The 15460-nt window shown below is 46.1% G+C and overlaps 1 protein-coding gene across 1 annotated transcript in view; it reads left to right on the top strand.

The window, feature by feature from the left end:
- The first annotated feature begins 1473 nt into the window (after nucleotides 1-1473).
- The window catches only part of adgra1b (adhesion G protein-coupled receptor A1b), a 132327-nt gene continuing 118340 nt past the window's right edge, over nucleotides 1474-15460 (top strand). The window contains 2 exon segments of the mRNA XM_030379055.1: nucleotides 1474-2383; nucleotides 12734-12805. Coding sequence (XP_030234915.1) covers nucleotides 2166-2383; nucleotides 12734-12805 — 290 coding nt within the window. The 5' untranslated portion in view covers nucleotides 1474-2165.

The raw sequence follows: 15460 nt of genomic DNA, 5'->3' as shown, positions 1-15460 counted from the left end.
AGCAGGGGGTGTGTGAGCTGGGAGGGAGGGAGGGAGGGAGGGAGGGTGAAAATAACAAATAATAGCTTGGCGCTCCGCTCGGTGCGGCTATAAAACAAGACAACGATGAGTCCTGCCCCGCGTAGCCTACTGCTGGAGGGAGAGAGGAGGCCGTGTTGGCCTGTCAGGGAGGCAGGGTGGGGGCGTGTGGCTGGCTGCGTGGGGGGGGGGGGGAGATGAATAGTGGAACACAGGGGCTGTTGGCCGGGTCAGGGGGAGCGGCCCTGATAAAACCCTGCTCAGCGATCCCAGTCCTACTCGTCTTCCTCCGTGTCATCGCTGGAGCCGCCGCTGGAAACAATGCGGATAATGAGGGAGGAATGTGTGTTGTGGAGGAGCAGAGTGTGTGCACACACACACACACACACACACAGACACACACACACACACACACACACACATGCATATCCACACACACACACACACACTCAGACACAGGTACATGCAAATACAAACATACACACACACACAAACGTAAAAAAACACATACATGCAGACGCACTTGCACAACCAAAAACACACACACAAATAAAGGTAAATGGGGAGAGCCTTGCAACTATGCAAGCATTTTTTGTCACACACACACACACACACACACACACACACACACACACACACACACACACACACACACACACACACACACACACACACACACACACACACACACACACACACACAACCCTGGCTTCTATGAGAAATGATTGACAGCTCTGGACTTCATGAATATTGTAAATGCTGTAAGTATGTGTGTTTGTCCTGCTGCAAGCTGTGACACATTTGGAGGCCACACAAAGTAATAAATCAAATGATCGATATATATATATATATATATGCCATTCGGTGGATGCTTCCACAATAAAAATCATACAATAGTTCATACATTTGCAGCAGTGGGAATCTAACTCCTCTCATTCTATCCTTGCAGCATTGAGGCAAAAGGCAATTTCGATTTATAAAATAATTAGAAAGCAGGCATTGAATCCCAGCTGAATTTTGTAATCTACAGTTAGCATATTTGGAAAGCCTAACTAATTCATTCATTTTAACACTGATAGTATTTTTATTGGACCTCTTATTCCATGAACCTTAGATTGGTCTCCTGGAATTGCCATTATCATGTTCATTTTATCATTCTTAAAATGCCTTTTGAGCTCATTTTTTAAGATTTATTTTCCAAAAGTGATTACAATGTAAAATTTAGAACAACACAAATATATATATTGTTCATTTATAATTGTACTATATTTTCCCTAATTGTATTTACAGATTGTTATTGTTATTGTTTTTTGGCAACATAGACAGTAGGACTAGTTGCTTCTGATAAATGAACAGGATACAACTAACATCTAAACTATTTATCGCGTTATGTAAATGTTTATGTTCCAGGCTGAGGGGCTGGAAACACAGTGCATAGCCTGCTATAGTTAGCAGCCTATCCAGGACCTGGCGGGGTGGGACCTCCGCTGCTCCCACGCCAAGCCGGCTGCCGGACAATCCCCACTAACAAGTCCAGGGGCGACGAGACGAGCAGATGGAGAGACTCGACAACCTGTTGACAACACCATGACATAGACCTACAGCTCCCAAGATAAGCCCATTCACTTTTTTTTGATTTACGTTTATTATAAGTGCGCTGTCTGTGTACGCCGCCCCTCTGGGAGGAGGAACGTGTCGGTCCTGACAAGTTAAGTTTTCAAAGCTTCTTACCGCGAAAGTGAAACAGCGGTGTGTGACATGTTGTTTTCCCACACGAGTTCTGCAGCAGCCTACTGTACCGGACACACTTGGAAGGATTCAAACTCGGAAATAAAAAAAGAAACGAATGGAGAAGATGACACATGCGAAGTTGTTCTCGAAGCCCGCTCTTGCCAACGCTCGTTGGGTTCAATGGAAAAGTGAAGTTTGGACGCTTCGCCACAATACGGAGAGCAGCAGGTGACGCGGACCCGTGCAGCGGCAGAAGCAGCCCCGCTGAAAGACTCCGGGCTGTACCGTCACCAGCGGTTTCACAAAAGGGACCAGTGAAATGGTTTCGAGTTGTCATACAAACTGGAAAGACATAACTTAAAGGGGACCTTTTCTTTTTTTTTTGGTCTTTGATTCTTCAACGACAACAAACCAACATGCAACTGTTGAGTTTACTGTGTGTCATGGTTGCGTTTTGGAAGTCGTGCTTGACCAACAGGAGCTGTCCGGATCTGATCATTGACAGCTGTCACTGCCCCGCTGAGAGGTCAAAGCAATTAAGCAGACTTCCGGTTCGCATCAAAGTGGTGTGTGATGATGTGGAGTTAATGGATACATTACAGCCCAGCTTTCTGCCGAACCAAACTGTCGCCCTGTGAGTACAAACACACCCTGTGTCATGCGCTGTCATTACTTAGGAATGAGGTCCCCGATGGGATGGGGATGTACATTTCCATCACCTCCAAGGCCCAATCGAACAAGTGCAATTACTCTGTTAAGCTTGTAGATGTGTTTTTAACCTGAGAACATTGTGTAATACGTCTCACAATTTGATTAATGTAATTACACTCATTGATGCCAAAGGTGTTTGGTGATATGTCACTGTCAGACGCACAAGCCTTTCACTTCCCACGATGCTGTTGGAGCATAATATTTGCATGGTATTCAAAGTTATTCTTACAGATTCATTGTACTTTGAGAGCTTTCTCGAGACCAGAGTGTTCTTTTAGTTTAAAGCTGTGGATACAATATATGAAATAGTACTTTAACAATCGAGCGAATGAGCTCTGTTGTGATTGACTGCAACAGTAATTGTCTGTTATATTCATGGGAATTTAATATAATCTGTTTACTGATGTCAGCCGTTGAGAAAGTAAAACCCTGCCTCATGGGCCTGTGAGAAGTTCCGAAGTCCCGTGAGAAGTTCAGAACCTTGGAAGAGATAGAATAGTGCATTCATTTTCTCATTGATTTGTTAATTGTGACATTTCTATATCTTATATCTTTATTTTCAATCACATTGCCTGAAAACATTTAGGCAAATACTGCCTTCCACAAATTGTACAAGTTGCATATTTCACAGCAAGAGTAACAAGCCGTTCCAATATAAATAGCTATCGATATGTTGATGGTTGCTGCCAGGGGAAGTTTATTACCATGCAAGTGTTTGCACTGTGAAATTATTCCTGACAACAATATTAAAATGGGCCAGTAGTCAAATGTCATCAAAATGTCTGAAGACTAGTTAAATTAATTTTATAAACACATGTACACCAACAAATGACATATTGGTATCCACATTTATTCCCATCCGAATATCTTGATTGGAATGGGGCCTAGCAAATCCTTCATGTGTCTTGGCTCTTCAAGCTAGTTCGTATCACAGCAGAGTAATGCTAACACATTTCGTTTTTGGAAATGCAATATTGTCATTTGAACATTTGTGCCGGCGACTCTTTTGGCTCTCTTCTGTGATTTCATTTATCAAGTGCAAAAAATCGAATATGCTCCATAGAGTTAATAAAAATAAAATCACCTCAAATACATAACTGTATTGTATCTGTACTATTTGCATGAACAATTCGTCATGCAATACTTTATTCGCCTTACATAAAGCAACAATTTGTTATGCTCCAAATAAATGTTTGCGAACCACCATAGATTGACAGACAAAGTCATCGAATGGTCCTTTATAGGAAGAGAAAGCAAGCAAATCCCTGACTTCTCTGTTACTGTGACTTAAAGGGTTCCTTTTGTGCTTCTTCTTAATTATTTTCTTCCCAAACGAGTCATGAAACATTCTGTTATTATATGGCTCCATCTGAGCAAATATGAATAAGGTCCTGCGCCATTCAGAGGTCGGTCCAATTCCTCGGTGGGCTATATATTCTGATGATCTTCAGCAGCACCTTGGCAGGCCAGGAAGTAGTTTTCCTGTACTAGGAAGCGTGACCTTTGTCGGGGCTGAAGTGGCTTCCCAGCTCTCTCTTTTGTTTAGGCATGCTGTGCAAATAAATAGATATATCAGAGAGGGAAGTATGCACATACCGATGTCCCGTTCCTCCCCCCCTCCTCGCCCCCTAGGATGTCCAACAAATCTCCTCAATGTCTCCCCAAAGCCAGCTCCTTCTCCTACGCTGGCTCCCCATTCCCCACACACACACACACACACACACACACACACACACACACACACACACACACACACACACACACACACACACACACACACACACACACACACACACACACACAATAAGCACCATGCAGCCCCACTATTTCCTCCTCAGTACGGTGGATTCTCTTTTTCCATTCTCTTCTTCTCCATTTGTGTATATTAACATAGGATTTCAATCTCCATCGCCTAATAAAGGGCGCAGCCGGGCTGCTCTATGCTAACGCTGTTTGGCCTCCGCTGTAGCCATTAAACGGTCATTAGGGGGGGGGGGGGCACTGCTATGACGCATCAAACCTTGTCAAATACCCAGACCAAACAATTTAACCACTGAATTTAAGTGTGTTGATTAAAGCTAGGTAGACGTGTGTGTGAGAGAGAGAGAGAGAGAGAGAGAGAGAGAGAGAGAGAGAGAGAGAGAGAGAGAGAGAGAGAGAGAGAGAGAGAGAGAGAGAGAGAGAGAGAGAGAGAGAGAGAGAGAGAGAGAGAGAGAGAGAGAGAGAGAGAGAGGAGCGGAGCAACTATGACATTGTCACCCCACTGACCACTCTTCACATCCAGCAGTTGATGTTGCTTTGATGCTACTTTGACTCTAGATACCTTTGACGCTAGATACCTGGCATCTACCTATTCATCTTTACACCTTTCTTTAGAGAGCAGGGGCATGGCAGATTGTTCCTTTTCCTGTTGGTGGTGGTTGAGGGTCATAGTGGAGGTAGTGGTGGTGTGGTTGGTCATGGTAGTGTTGGTTGCCAAAGTGGAGGTAGTGGTGGAGATAGTGATGGTGGTGTAGATCCGGGGTTTTTAAACTTTGAGTGTGTGTGGACCACTATTTATAATCAAGAATTTTCACGGACGACCTTATAACGTAATCAGGTATTAAATATGTACAGTAATCACAAACAAACTGAACTGAATTTAACTGAACTGGATGAAGTCAAATATCAAGCCCTCAACGAACAGGCTGGGAGTTTGTCCAAGTAACATATGCAAAACATTTCAGAAACGGGAGATCAAGAAACTTACTGGAAATTAAATAATAGGCCTTATTTCTTCCATTTATAAACAAATCGTTTCAAACATACACTGCCAAGAATATATAAAGGCTATGCATGTGATGAGATCACGAACTCTGGCCCTATACACATTTAACGAAAACACAGTAGGCCTACTCTGGTAAAAAAAAAAAGTCACATTTATTTTGTTAATATTAATTTACAAAAATATAGGCCTATATTAAAATCAAAAGAACAACTATAGCCTAAACAAATGCTCACCTAATGAGGTGGATGATGTTGCTTTGCAGACGATAATTTCTGTGTGTCAGGTTCCAGTGATGACAGCCTCAATCTGAGATCTGGTTCAATATTAAGTCTGTTCCGATATTTTGTCTTCAACATTCCCAGGGATGAAAATCCTGATTCACAGAGGTAAGTGTTTGGAAAAGGCACAAGCAGCTTCAGGGCTTTGTCGGAAAGTTCGAGGTATTTCTTGGCAACTTTCAGCCAATAGTTACCTTCAATTTAATTTAAATTGTATATGATGCATACATATTTGTATTTTTATGAGAAATATTATTTTATATTTTAGTTTGCTTTTCCACGGACCACCTGCAGTACCGTCGCGAACCACTGGTGGTCCGCGGACCACAGTTTGAAAATCAATGGTGTAGCTAGTGGTCATGGTGTTGGTAGTGGTCATGGTGGTGGATTGGTGGTGGTCATTGAGGAGGTAGTGGTGATGGTGTTGATAGTGGTGGTGAAGGTAGTGGTCACGTGGTGATGGTGGTGGTCATGGTGGAGGTAGTAGTGGTGGTGGGGTCAGTGACCTCTATCTACCATCAGCAGTGTGAAGTATAGTTGAGACGACCCGTTCTCCGTGGGGAAAAAATACTTCCGTAATTGTTGCTGACAGTTGTCTCTTGGAGTGTAGTGCCACTGGAGAGAGAGTGAAAGAGAGGGAGAGGGAGGGAGAGAGAACCGGATTGTGAAGGACAATGAGAGTAAAGAAAAGGGGGGGCAGGGGGGGGACACAGAGAGGCGGTGAAAGAGAAGTTGGAAGTGACAAGGGAGGGATCTCTTGACACACCCAGGAGTGTACAGAAGCAGTGTGCTGGAGCTGATGTAGCGACATCCTGTGCTGGCAGGAGTTTAGACTGTGTGTCACCGCAGTGATGCATAGATTATTTCCTGCTGTTGTGCCGAAACCTGGAACGGGACTTTGGGGTGGTTTGAACAGGAGATTGTTACGCATGGATCTGCCTAATCTGTTAAACCTGATGACTGCACCAGATAGTTATGGATCGTCACACTGGGAAGGTTGAACCACACTAAAGTTTTTAATTTTCTATCAAAGGTCCCATTCGCCATAGCAAACATTCTGCCAATGTTAACCGTCACTAGAGGTGCGCCGGTGGCTACAAAGCATCACACAATGGTGCATTGGTGCATCTCCCCCTGCAAGACATTGCTGTTGTGTTTTTCAAGTCCTTAAAACCATGAGGAAAGGAGGAGTAAGGCCTTCCATCATGGATGCCTAGTCAGACCTATTGCTGTACGGCTCAGCCCAAGGCTGAGGGCGCCCTACCACCGGCACCACCACCGGCACCACCCGCAGCCACCAGCACCACAGCCACCCCCACCACCACCCCCACCACCACCACCACCAACGGCACCACAGCCACAGCCACCCCTACCACCACAACCACCACCGGCACCACAGCCACCCCTACCATCACCACCATCATTCAGTAGACAGATACGAGAGGATGCTTGTGCTGTTTTAGGGTAAGAGGGTTTACAGTAGTGAATGGCTAAATAAAGGCTATGGGAGCATCCTGTAGCCATCATTATGCATCATAATGGCAGGAACAACGCTCCAGACGCATCAGGATGCAGCAGCCACGTCCCCTACCCCCTCGATCCCTCAACGCCCCCACCCCGAAAACAGTGGGCGGATCTAGACTGTTAGTGCACTATGAGGGACTAAACGGCAATATGGAAGAGGGTAGAGTCCAATTTAATCTGTACTTATCTTCATGGAATTGATGATGTCGGTTCGTTGTAATCGACCCGCATGCATCTAATTAAATTGACCACATTTTTATAAAAAACAACACAAAGCCTCTACACTTATGCATAGCAAAGGCGTCATCCTTTAAAATTTCCCTCCCTTCCCATCCCTCCAATTTATCTTTTACTCGCTCCGTCTCCCTCTCTCCCTCCCTCCCTTTCTCGCCCTCTCTATCCCTCCCTCTCTCCCTCCCTTCCTCCCTCCCACCCTGGGGGCCTCTTGTACTTTTCGGGGGCTCGTCCTTGTCTCATAAGGTGCAGTTTTGTCCGAAGCCGTCTTCTGGAGCAGGGCTGCATCAATATTTCATCGACGTACAGCCCTACACTCTCAGCCCGTCCATACCCTCCACACACATTACCTCACTCGCTAAACCCCTGCCAGTGACTTGGCAGCGACCGCCAAAGACATTGAGCCCATTAAAGGCCTCATTTCCAAATGCAATGTACACATAAACAGCCATGGCCATAAATCTCTACATGCCACAGTCGATGTGACCCACCCCCCCACCGCCCCATAAAGACTGTGCCCCCCATCGCATATGAAGCTACTGAAGTAGTCTCTGTCTGCCTCTCTCTCACTCTCTCTCTCTTTTTCTCTCTTGCTCTCCCTCTCTTTTGTTTCCGTCTCTCTTCTCTCTTCCATCTAGACATAACTCTCTCTGGAGCTACTGAAGCAATGTATGTGCACCTCTCGCTCCATCTTCTTGCTCTCTCTTTGTCTTCTCTCCGTCTCTGTCTCTCTCTCTCTCTCGCTCTCTCCCCAAACATCTCTCTCCCACTCAGACGGGCCATCTCACTCTCTGGGTTGCGCGTGCTGTTTTGTGTGAGAGTGAAAGTGTCCATCGTAAAACGAATGCCCTTTTCCCTCCCATTCATTCAATCATCTAGATGGGGCAGGGCTGCAGGAAGCCAGCTATCTCCTACCAGGAACACCTGAGTGCTTTCTTCTCCGGCCAGTAAACGAAACACAAATCAGGAGTTCATGACCGGGGAGGGGGAGAGAGACGGGCAGCCACTGCCCTCCCTTCCCAACACATCACAATGGTCTACAGAAACCAAGAATGTGTCAAATTATGCTTTATGCTTGAGCATAGATAAATACAGTAGGGAGACCAGGGCATCCATTATGTCTCTGTTATGCTGTCTTCTTCTTCTTCATCTTCTTCTTCTTCATCTTTTTCTTCTTCTACTTCTTTTTCATATGTCAGGTTTATTGCCCATTTGCCTCTCCCTCACTCTCTCTCTCTCTCTCTCTCTCTCTCTCTCTCTCTCTCTCTCTCTCTCTCTCTCTCTCTCTCTCTCTCTCTCTCTCTCTCTCTCTCTCTCTCTCTCTCTCTCTCTTCCTCTGTCTCTTTCTCGGTTTGTCTCTCTGTCACTGTTAAACAGGATGTGTGTGTGTGTGTGTGTGTGTGTGTGTGTGTGTGTGTGTGTGTGTGTGTGTGTGTGTGTGTGTGTGTGTGTGTGTGTGTGTGTGTGTGTGTGTGTGTGTGTGTGTGTCACACGTTTGTGTCTGCACTTCTCCCTCTTCCTTAGTCTCTCTGGCTGCATGGGCAGACACTTGTATACTTGAAGTCCCATATATATTTTTTTATATTTTAGACAAGGCATTTAAGTGGACTTCACCCTCATCTCCAGAGCATTTGAACACATGGAATCAAGGACCATCTTCACAGATTGAGGCAAAACGTTCTGATGTCCACAGAGAACATCATCACATTGTAATTCTGTTTTTACATCCCGTCCACTGTCCAATCCACTGGGGGAATCTCTTTTAGTACCCCCTCCCTCCCCTGTGCGTGTTGTCTGTTTCCTGTCCTCAGCCAATGTTAGTAGACATGAAATATGTTATTTTGCTTAGCCGTGTCCTAGTAACTCAATCTCCAGGAGGACAAATAAAGCCTGTGAGGCCCGTGTCTGTGGGAAGAAGTGTCTGGAAAGCCCAGGTCCCGAAATGTTTGCAATAGTTGACATTGTGCTCTTCACTGTGCTCCGCGTGTGTGATTGGTGTCTTGGATGGCGTCCATCGAAAAGCTATTTGTAACCCAGATCCTGTTAGAATAATAACATAGCAAGGGGCTTTCTCCATGGGGTTTCAGTATGGCGGGGGGGGGGGGGGGGGGGGGGGGGGGGCACTTTTCTTTCTGTTAGGAAGGCGGGTTGCGGTGTGAAGAGAAGCAAGCCGCGCTAGCGCTCCCGTTCTGGAGGGGTGGTGGAAGAGGAGGCCGGGGGGGCAGAGTGGTTACCGGTCAGAAAGACTTAACGCAGACTTGATGCAGTTATGTGGGTCCAGCTGTTTGTTTTATCGCGTTGCGGCGGGCCAGACGGCGGGCCATATTTCATCCTGGTTTGTCTAGCCAAAAAGACTTCACATTAGCTTGATGGGTTTTAATTATGCATGCCACTGCAAGCATTAATAGACTGATCCCGGGCTATATATATATAGTAGGTAATATTGGCCTCTCATGGTGTATTTTCTCTGACATGGATCATTTGTTGGGGCTGTGAAGACAGAGCCCTCCTCCATCTATTGGAAGCAATCTAGCCACAGGTTATGCATTGGAATCCATAATTGGTAATGTCAAAGGGGAGCTTGAAGATGCTCCCGTAATTTGCTCCTGGGCTGTTTACATAGCCTGGTATTCTGTTTTGCCTGCGACATTAGAAAGTTCCTGGACATTAGGCAGAGGCCTAAGAGGTGTGTGTGTGGGGCATAAAAATCCCCTTTATTTGTACACTCGCATACACACTACCCACACACAACTCCACACCTACACATCTCCAGAAGTGTGGCACGTCGTACACACATTTCAGCCTTGGCACGCGGTGGAAGAAGTGGCCCAGGGGGTGGGGTGGGGTGAGCAGGACATGGGTCACCTGGCACACAACTCCTCATCTCTCCACCGGCGCACTCAAAGCTCTGCTTTTGCTCCCGGCTTCTTTTTAGGGATTGGGGTCCTGGCTCCACTTGATCTCAATGTTGCAGCGCTGCTGAAAAAAAGCATATTCATTTTTCAGATTCATATATTATGTATATATATACACATATTTATATTCATATTCATAATTCAGGCCAGTGGTCGGCCTTGCTGGCTTAATATCTTTGTTAGCTGTCTGGCTGTAGGCCTTCACCATGCCCATATGCAGCATCCTGATACCTGCAGACCATCTGATATAATGATCCGGGCCTCACAAAGCATCATGAGGAGGGGATGCAAAGGGACGGGGCCTCGATTGGAATTAAATGTCTAAATCAAAAACAAGGTTTTTCCACCCATTCCTAAATTTGCAAGATATTTAATTTTATGACAGCCAATTAATCACAAGGATAGGATTCTGCGTAGCAAAGTAACAGTATAGCCCTTTGCAGAAACTCTTAAGGCGCCAACACTGTGCATGTCAGACATGGAAAAGACAATCAATGGATGTGGTCGTGTGTTGTTACATTGAGGATTTCAGTGATATGTTCTCTAAATGTGTGGTCTTTGGAGCGGGAGGTGGGGCGCGGGGGTTCCGTGTCCAACATCACTAGGTCTGTCTCTGGCAGGCTGTGTCCTGAGTGGCTACTTCCTGTCTGCACTGCGCCTCCTCTTCCCAGCACACTGCTTCAGTCTGCAGAGGGAAGGTTAAAGTTCCCAGGTCGGGGGAATGTGCACGCAGACAGATTTACGACAAGTCAAGAGACAAAAGTTGTTTGCAGAAATAACAAAAGTATAAGCAGAGGTCGTGTCACCCATTGGACTGTGTCCATTTCTATTTCGATCTGTTTCCATATTTATGTGAGATGACGACGAAGGTCATCCCCAGACGTCTGGTCACGGTGACCAAAACTCCTGCATGCTCAGAGGGGCAATCATATCCTAGACATCCAATCAGGCGCCCGCGTCCCCCTGACGCCCCTGGAGCACAACGCATTGGTGAAAGCGAGGGTCATTTGTTCCCCGGTTAAAATGTGGGATCACGTGTTCTGGCCTTTGTTTTGTAGCGGAGATAACGAGCGGCTTCTGCCTGGCGCTGACGATACGTCCCAATTACCCGTCTCTACCTTGACGCGCGGCCGCTTCACCGAGAGGCAGCGGCAACGCCTTATTAAAACAGGACCACGCAGCCGGGAGGCGCGTGGGTTTGACCTACAGCCTTCACCTACTGTGTGTGTGTGTGTGTGTGTGTGTATGTGTGTGTGTGTGTCTCATGGGCCGTGTACGTTTGAGTTTGTAAGTGCATATTCTTGTGAGTTTTTGGTGTGTGTGTGTGGGTGTCATTCTTTGTTCTTTGTCACTTAGTGTGTGCATATTATTCATGTATTAATTCATTTATTAATGAAAAAAGCATGGTACAAAAATCAGCGGCTTGCTCTGTGCTGTTATATAAGTGAATGCGCCTGTGTTATTGATGTATTATGCAGCCTATTATCTTTTATTTAATCAGTACTAGAATAACAATGTTCGTCAATGAAGTCACAATAACTTCCAACAATAGGCAAACTATTGTAACCATAACTGGATATGTTTTAATTGAGATTGAAAACAATGGTCCATTTGTGTTTGGTTTTGGTGCAGAGATGTACATGTGAAATCCATTATGAGGCTGCTTGTCATTGGATGTTACGGCAGACATTAATAGTTAGCTGGATTAGCATGATGTGCTCGCATGTACTCTCTCATCTCTAATTATGTTCTACTGAACTGGATGAATTCAGGCTGAAGTTTTCTAAATAAGTACACTGAGTATTAGTTGTACTTTCGTTTTATTGATATGGAAGTAAACACAGGGTCTTCACAAGTTTAGCATTATGAATGTGTGGTTGCCTGAAGTACAACTATTTTTGGCTGTTATGTTAAAAGAAAACTTAGCCCCACTGTGTTGCATGCTCACATCTCAGTGTGGGAGTATTGAGCCAGTGTGACTCTGTTGTGCCTGTCGGCGGCACACTCAGCGGGGAGTCCAGTTTTCTTTCTTTGGTTCTCCCCTCTCTTGATCGTGCAACAGTAGCAAATGTCAACAGGCTGATTGCAGCGGGGCGAGGACTGCTGCATGGCATATCATTAATGCTAGCAGGGCCACTCAAAGATAGAATGAGTCTCATTGATCTGCTGCTTGCTGTTATGCAGCCAGCGACAGATGAACGAGTTGTGCTAATTAGGCATCCCATTAGGGGTTTCAACCAGGACAATATCTGACACAGTGAGACGGGTTCATATGGATAAAGGGGCTGGGGCAAAGAAACAATGGTTTGTAAGCCATCTACGGCACAAAGTGCCATAAATAAGAAGGAAACATAGCTCGTACCAGAGATTCATGACCCTGATTTAAACCCTGATAAATCTGAGTCCCATAAGAGCCGTATTGACAGTGTATTATTTATTGGACGTTTGAGTTAGACATCCATACTCCCAGACACACAGCTGCAAAACACACAGAGGCTGTCTTTTCCTCAGAGTTCACCTCTTACCTCTTCTTCCTCTCTTTGTCTCTTTGACAGGATCCTGAGCAACAACAAGATCTCCCTCCTGAGGAACGGCTCCTTCTACGGGCTGGCTGCCCTGGAGAAGCTGTGAGTAATGGCGTCCAATGGCGTCTTCTCTCTCCTTAGTATGTAGCCGTCCTCGTGGGCTTCAATAGCCTCAGAAACATGGATGAACAAAGGAGACCCTTCTTCAAGAGGGCCCGGTAATAGGTTGAATGCAGGTTTATCTCATACTTTTGACGGTTAATTAATCATTAAATGCCAAGTTTCTCAATATCAAGCTCACAAAGTTTGGGCCTTAAAGTAAGTTTTTGGGGAAGCTACAAACTTTGTATCCATTCAATACAGTTCAATACAATAGGATTATTGTAATTACAGATATCCTCCTCATTCCCATTCGGTCATGTCTCAAGTTTCTAAACGGAACAGGCTCTGAATGAATGGAGTTAATGCCTACGAGCTTACTCGCGTATTCACCCCCCTTACTACCGCAAGCAATGGGGAAACGGAATCCATTTGCACTTACAGACGTCTTAAAAGCTATACAGACAGCATGGCGACGAGGCATTCTGAAGTGTGGAGGGGGAATTAGGTTGAGCGGGCTTGGCAGGCGAGGCATGCGCCGGTGGCAGGCAGATGACATGTCCCCGTGGCGCGAGTGCATGTGGAATGGCGATGATGAGGTCTATTATGACAGCTCTGCCGGTCAATCCTGGCCAGGCACCGCCCCCCGCGGGTCAACTATTGATTAGCATTTTCTTCCGTCTAATCCAGTGGACCCTCTTCATTCTACCTGATGACGAGGGGTGAAAGTGGGTGACAGTAATCAACATGATGAGGATGTCAGGGAGATTTGAGGAGAGCGATGTCACAAGGGAAATGGATCGTTGGAGCGCATAAATGAGAAGAACTGACTCGATTCTCCTGTCTCTCTCTCACTTTCTCTCTTTGATTTTTCATGCGCTGATTTTTCATGCGCACACACACACACACATATACATGTGTGTTTGCCAAAGCTCACTAGTGGCACAAAGTATGATGTAAACAAAGAAACACAAACACAAACACACTCAAGCTTCCCCTGCAGCAGTGTTTTTTTGTTTATTATTATTCAGGTCAGTGGTCGCCAAAATCCATCCTGCTAGAGCCCCAGAGCCAGGGGTTTAGCCTGTGTGTTTGCGTCATATTTTCTAGCCGGGTCAAGCGAGAGTGAGGGCTATATTTACCTTCATCCCACGGACGCACCACTGGAGAGATTCTAGTGAAGGTCAGTGTCAGTCCTCCGTTCTTCAAGCTGACCTTTGACCTCTTGCAAGCAATCTGATGCTGTGTGCCCCTGCCTCCCTCCCACCCTGGCTCCCAAGCTAGCACAACCTGTCCGGATGGCCAGCTGGAGCTCCTGGCGAGGCCCGCGGTGTTCTGACCGCCGCGGGGCTGGGCTGTCGGCGGAGGGGAGGGAGTGATGGGCGTGGAGGTTGTCGGGGGCGGCGCAGTGCTCGTAGGCGTCTCCTTTAGCCAGCTGTTCCCCTCGTACCCCCGTCCCCCACTCGATTTGGATGCGTTCTCCGGGTGGCTGCTGCTGACTGACAGGCCCGACGTCTGGGCCTCTCGGCCGGCCGCGCCGCAGCTGTGGTCGCGCGGAGCAGCCAGTGGGGGCGGCGGGATGCGGCCTGGCGCGTGTGGTTTGGTTTACCTGCCGGCTGAACGTCTCCCCGTGGGTGAGATTCTGTTTTTAAAACAGCAGCTGGGGTCAGTAAAAGGTGAAGTTTGAGCGCGGATGTTTTATTGTCACTGACAAAAAAGACAATAATTCACCTGTTATTGGTGGATTGCTCCATCAATCACTGGTCCCGCCTCCCCCAGATGGAGCCAAGCCATGTTACTGTCAGCCACAACAGGTCATATGGGAGCAGGGCATAGTAACAAAGGCTGCCCCTGTTTCCCAGGACCGGACGCTGAATCTTGGTTTACTAATTGATCATGGCTTCCCATAAGAGAGCCCATTCATTTGTTTATGTATGCCGGTGGAGAATTGTTGGCAAGAATTTACATATTCTTCGTTCCCGGACGGTATCCGGAAGGTCATGCATGATGATTAATATATATTTTGATCACAAATACAACGTTGGAATCCTATTTGATTATCATTATAATGATGTTTTGCTTTACCCACTTCCGTAAACTATTGATTGATATTCATCCTGCATCTGAACAATGCAGAATGACATCCATTTTAAGCCTTGGTGTAGGTTCAACAGCCTTTTATCACTTCTCCATGATTGTATTATTTCAGTTGTACATTTCAATTACAGCTGCAGCTATCACAGGATGCTGGTCTTGGGGACTTGCGATCATTCATTGAGCCCAGTGCCATTATTATACCAGGAAAAAGGAAGAGAATATTTGTTGAAAATCAACAACACGAGCAAGGAGGCTTGGTGTGGACCTCTCATCCTCCTATAAGGAGGTCTTGAATAGGGCTGGAGGCAGAACCCCTCCGTGGCTACCCATACAAATGTAAAGCAAGCAGCCAGGGACCCCAGGGAACGCACATATGAGCAAAAACAGCAAGAACAGCCCAGGGTGAAACAGAAACTGCCTCAAACCAAGACAAGGCCAAAATGAGCAACAGAGTAAACATATAATCTGGCCCTTTTACACAGGAAGGGAGTCTGACCACACTCTAACAATATACCAATACAATCTGGAGATAAAACATTTGATTTAAAAGCCCCTACAAAT

This window comes from Gadus morhua, chromosome 15 (assembly GCF_902167405.1).
Source record: "Gadus morhua chromosome 15, gadMor3.0, whole genome shotgun sequence".
Taxonomy (NCBI): domain Eukaryota; kingdom Metazoa; phylum Chordata; class Actinopteri; order Gadiformes; family Gadidae; genus Gadus; species Gadus morhua.
Note: the sequence above shows the minus strand (reverse complement) of the source record. Positions and strands in the feature narration are given on the sequence as shown.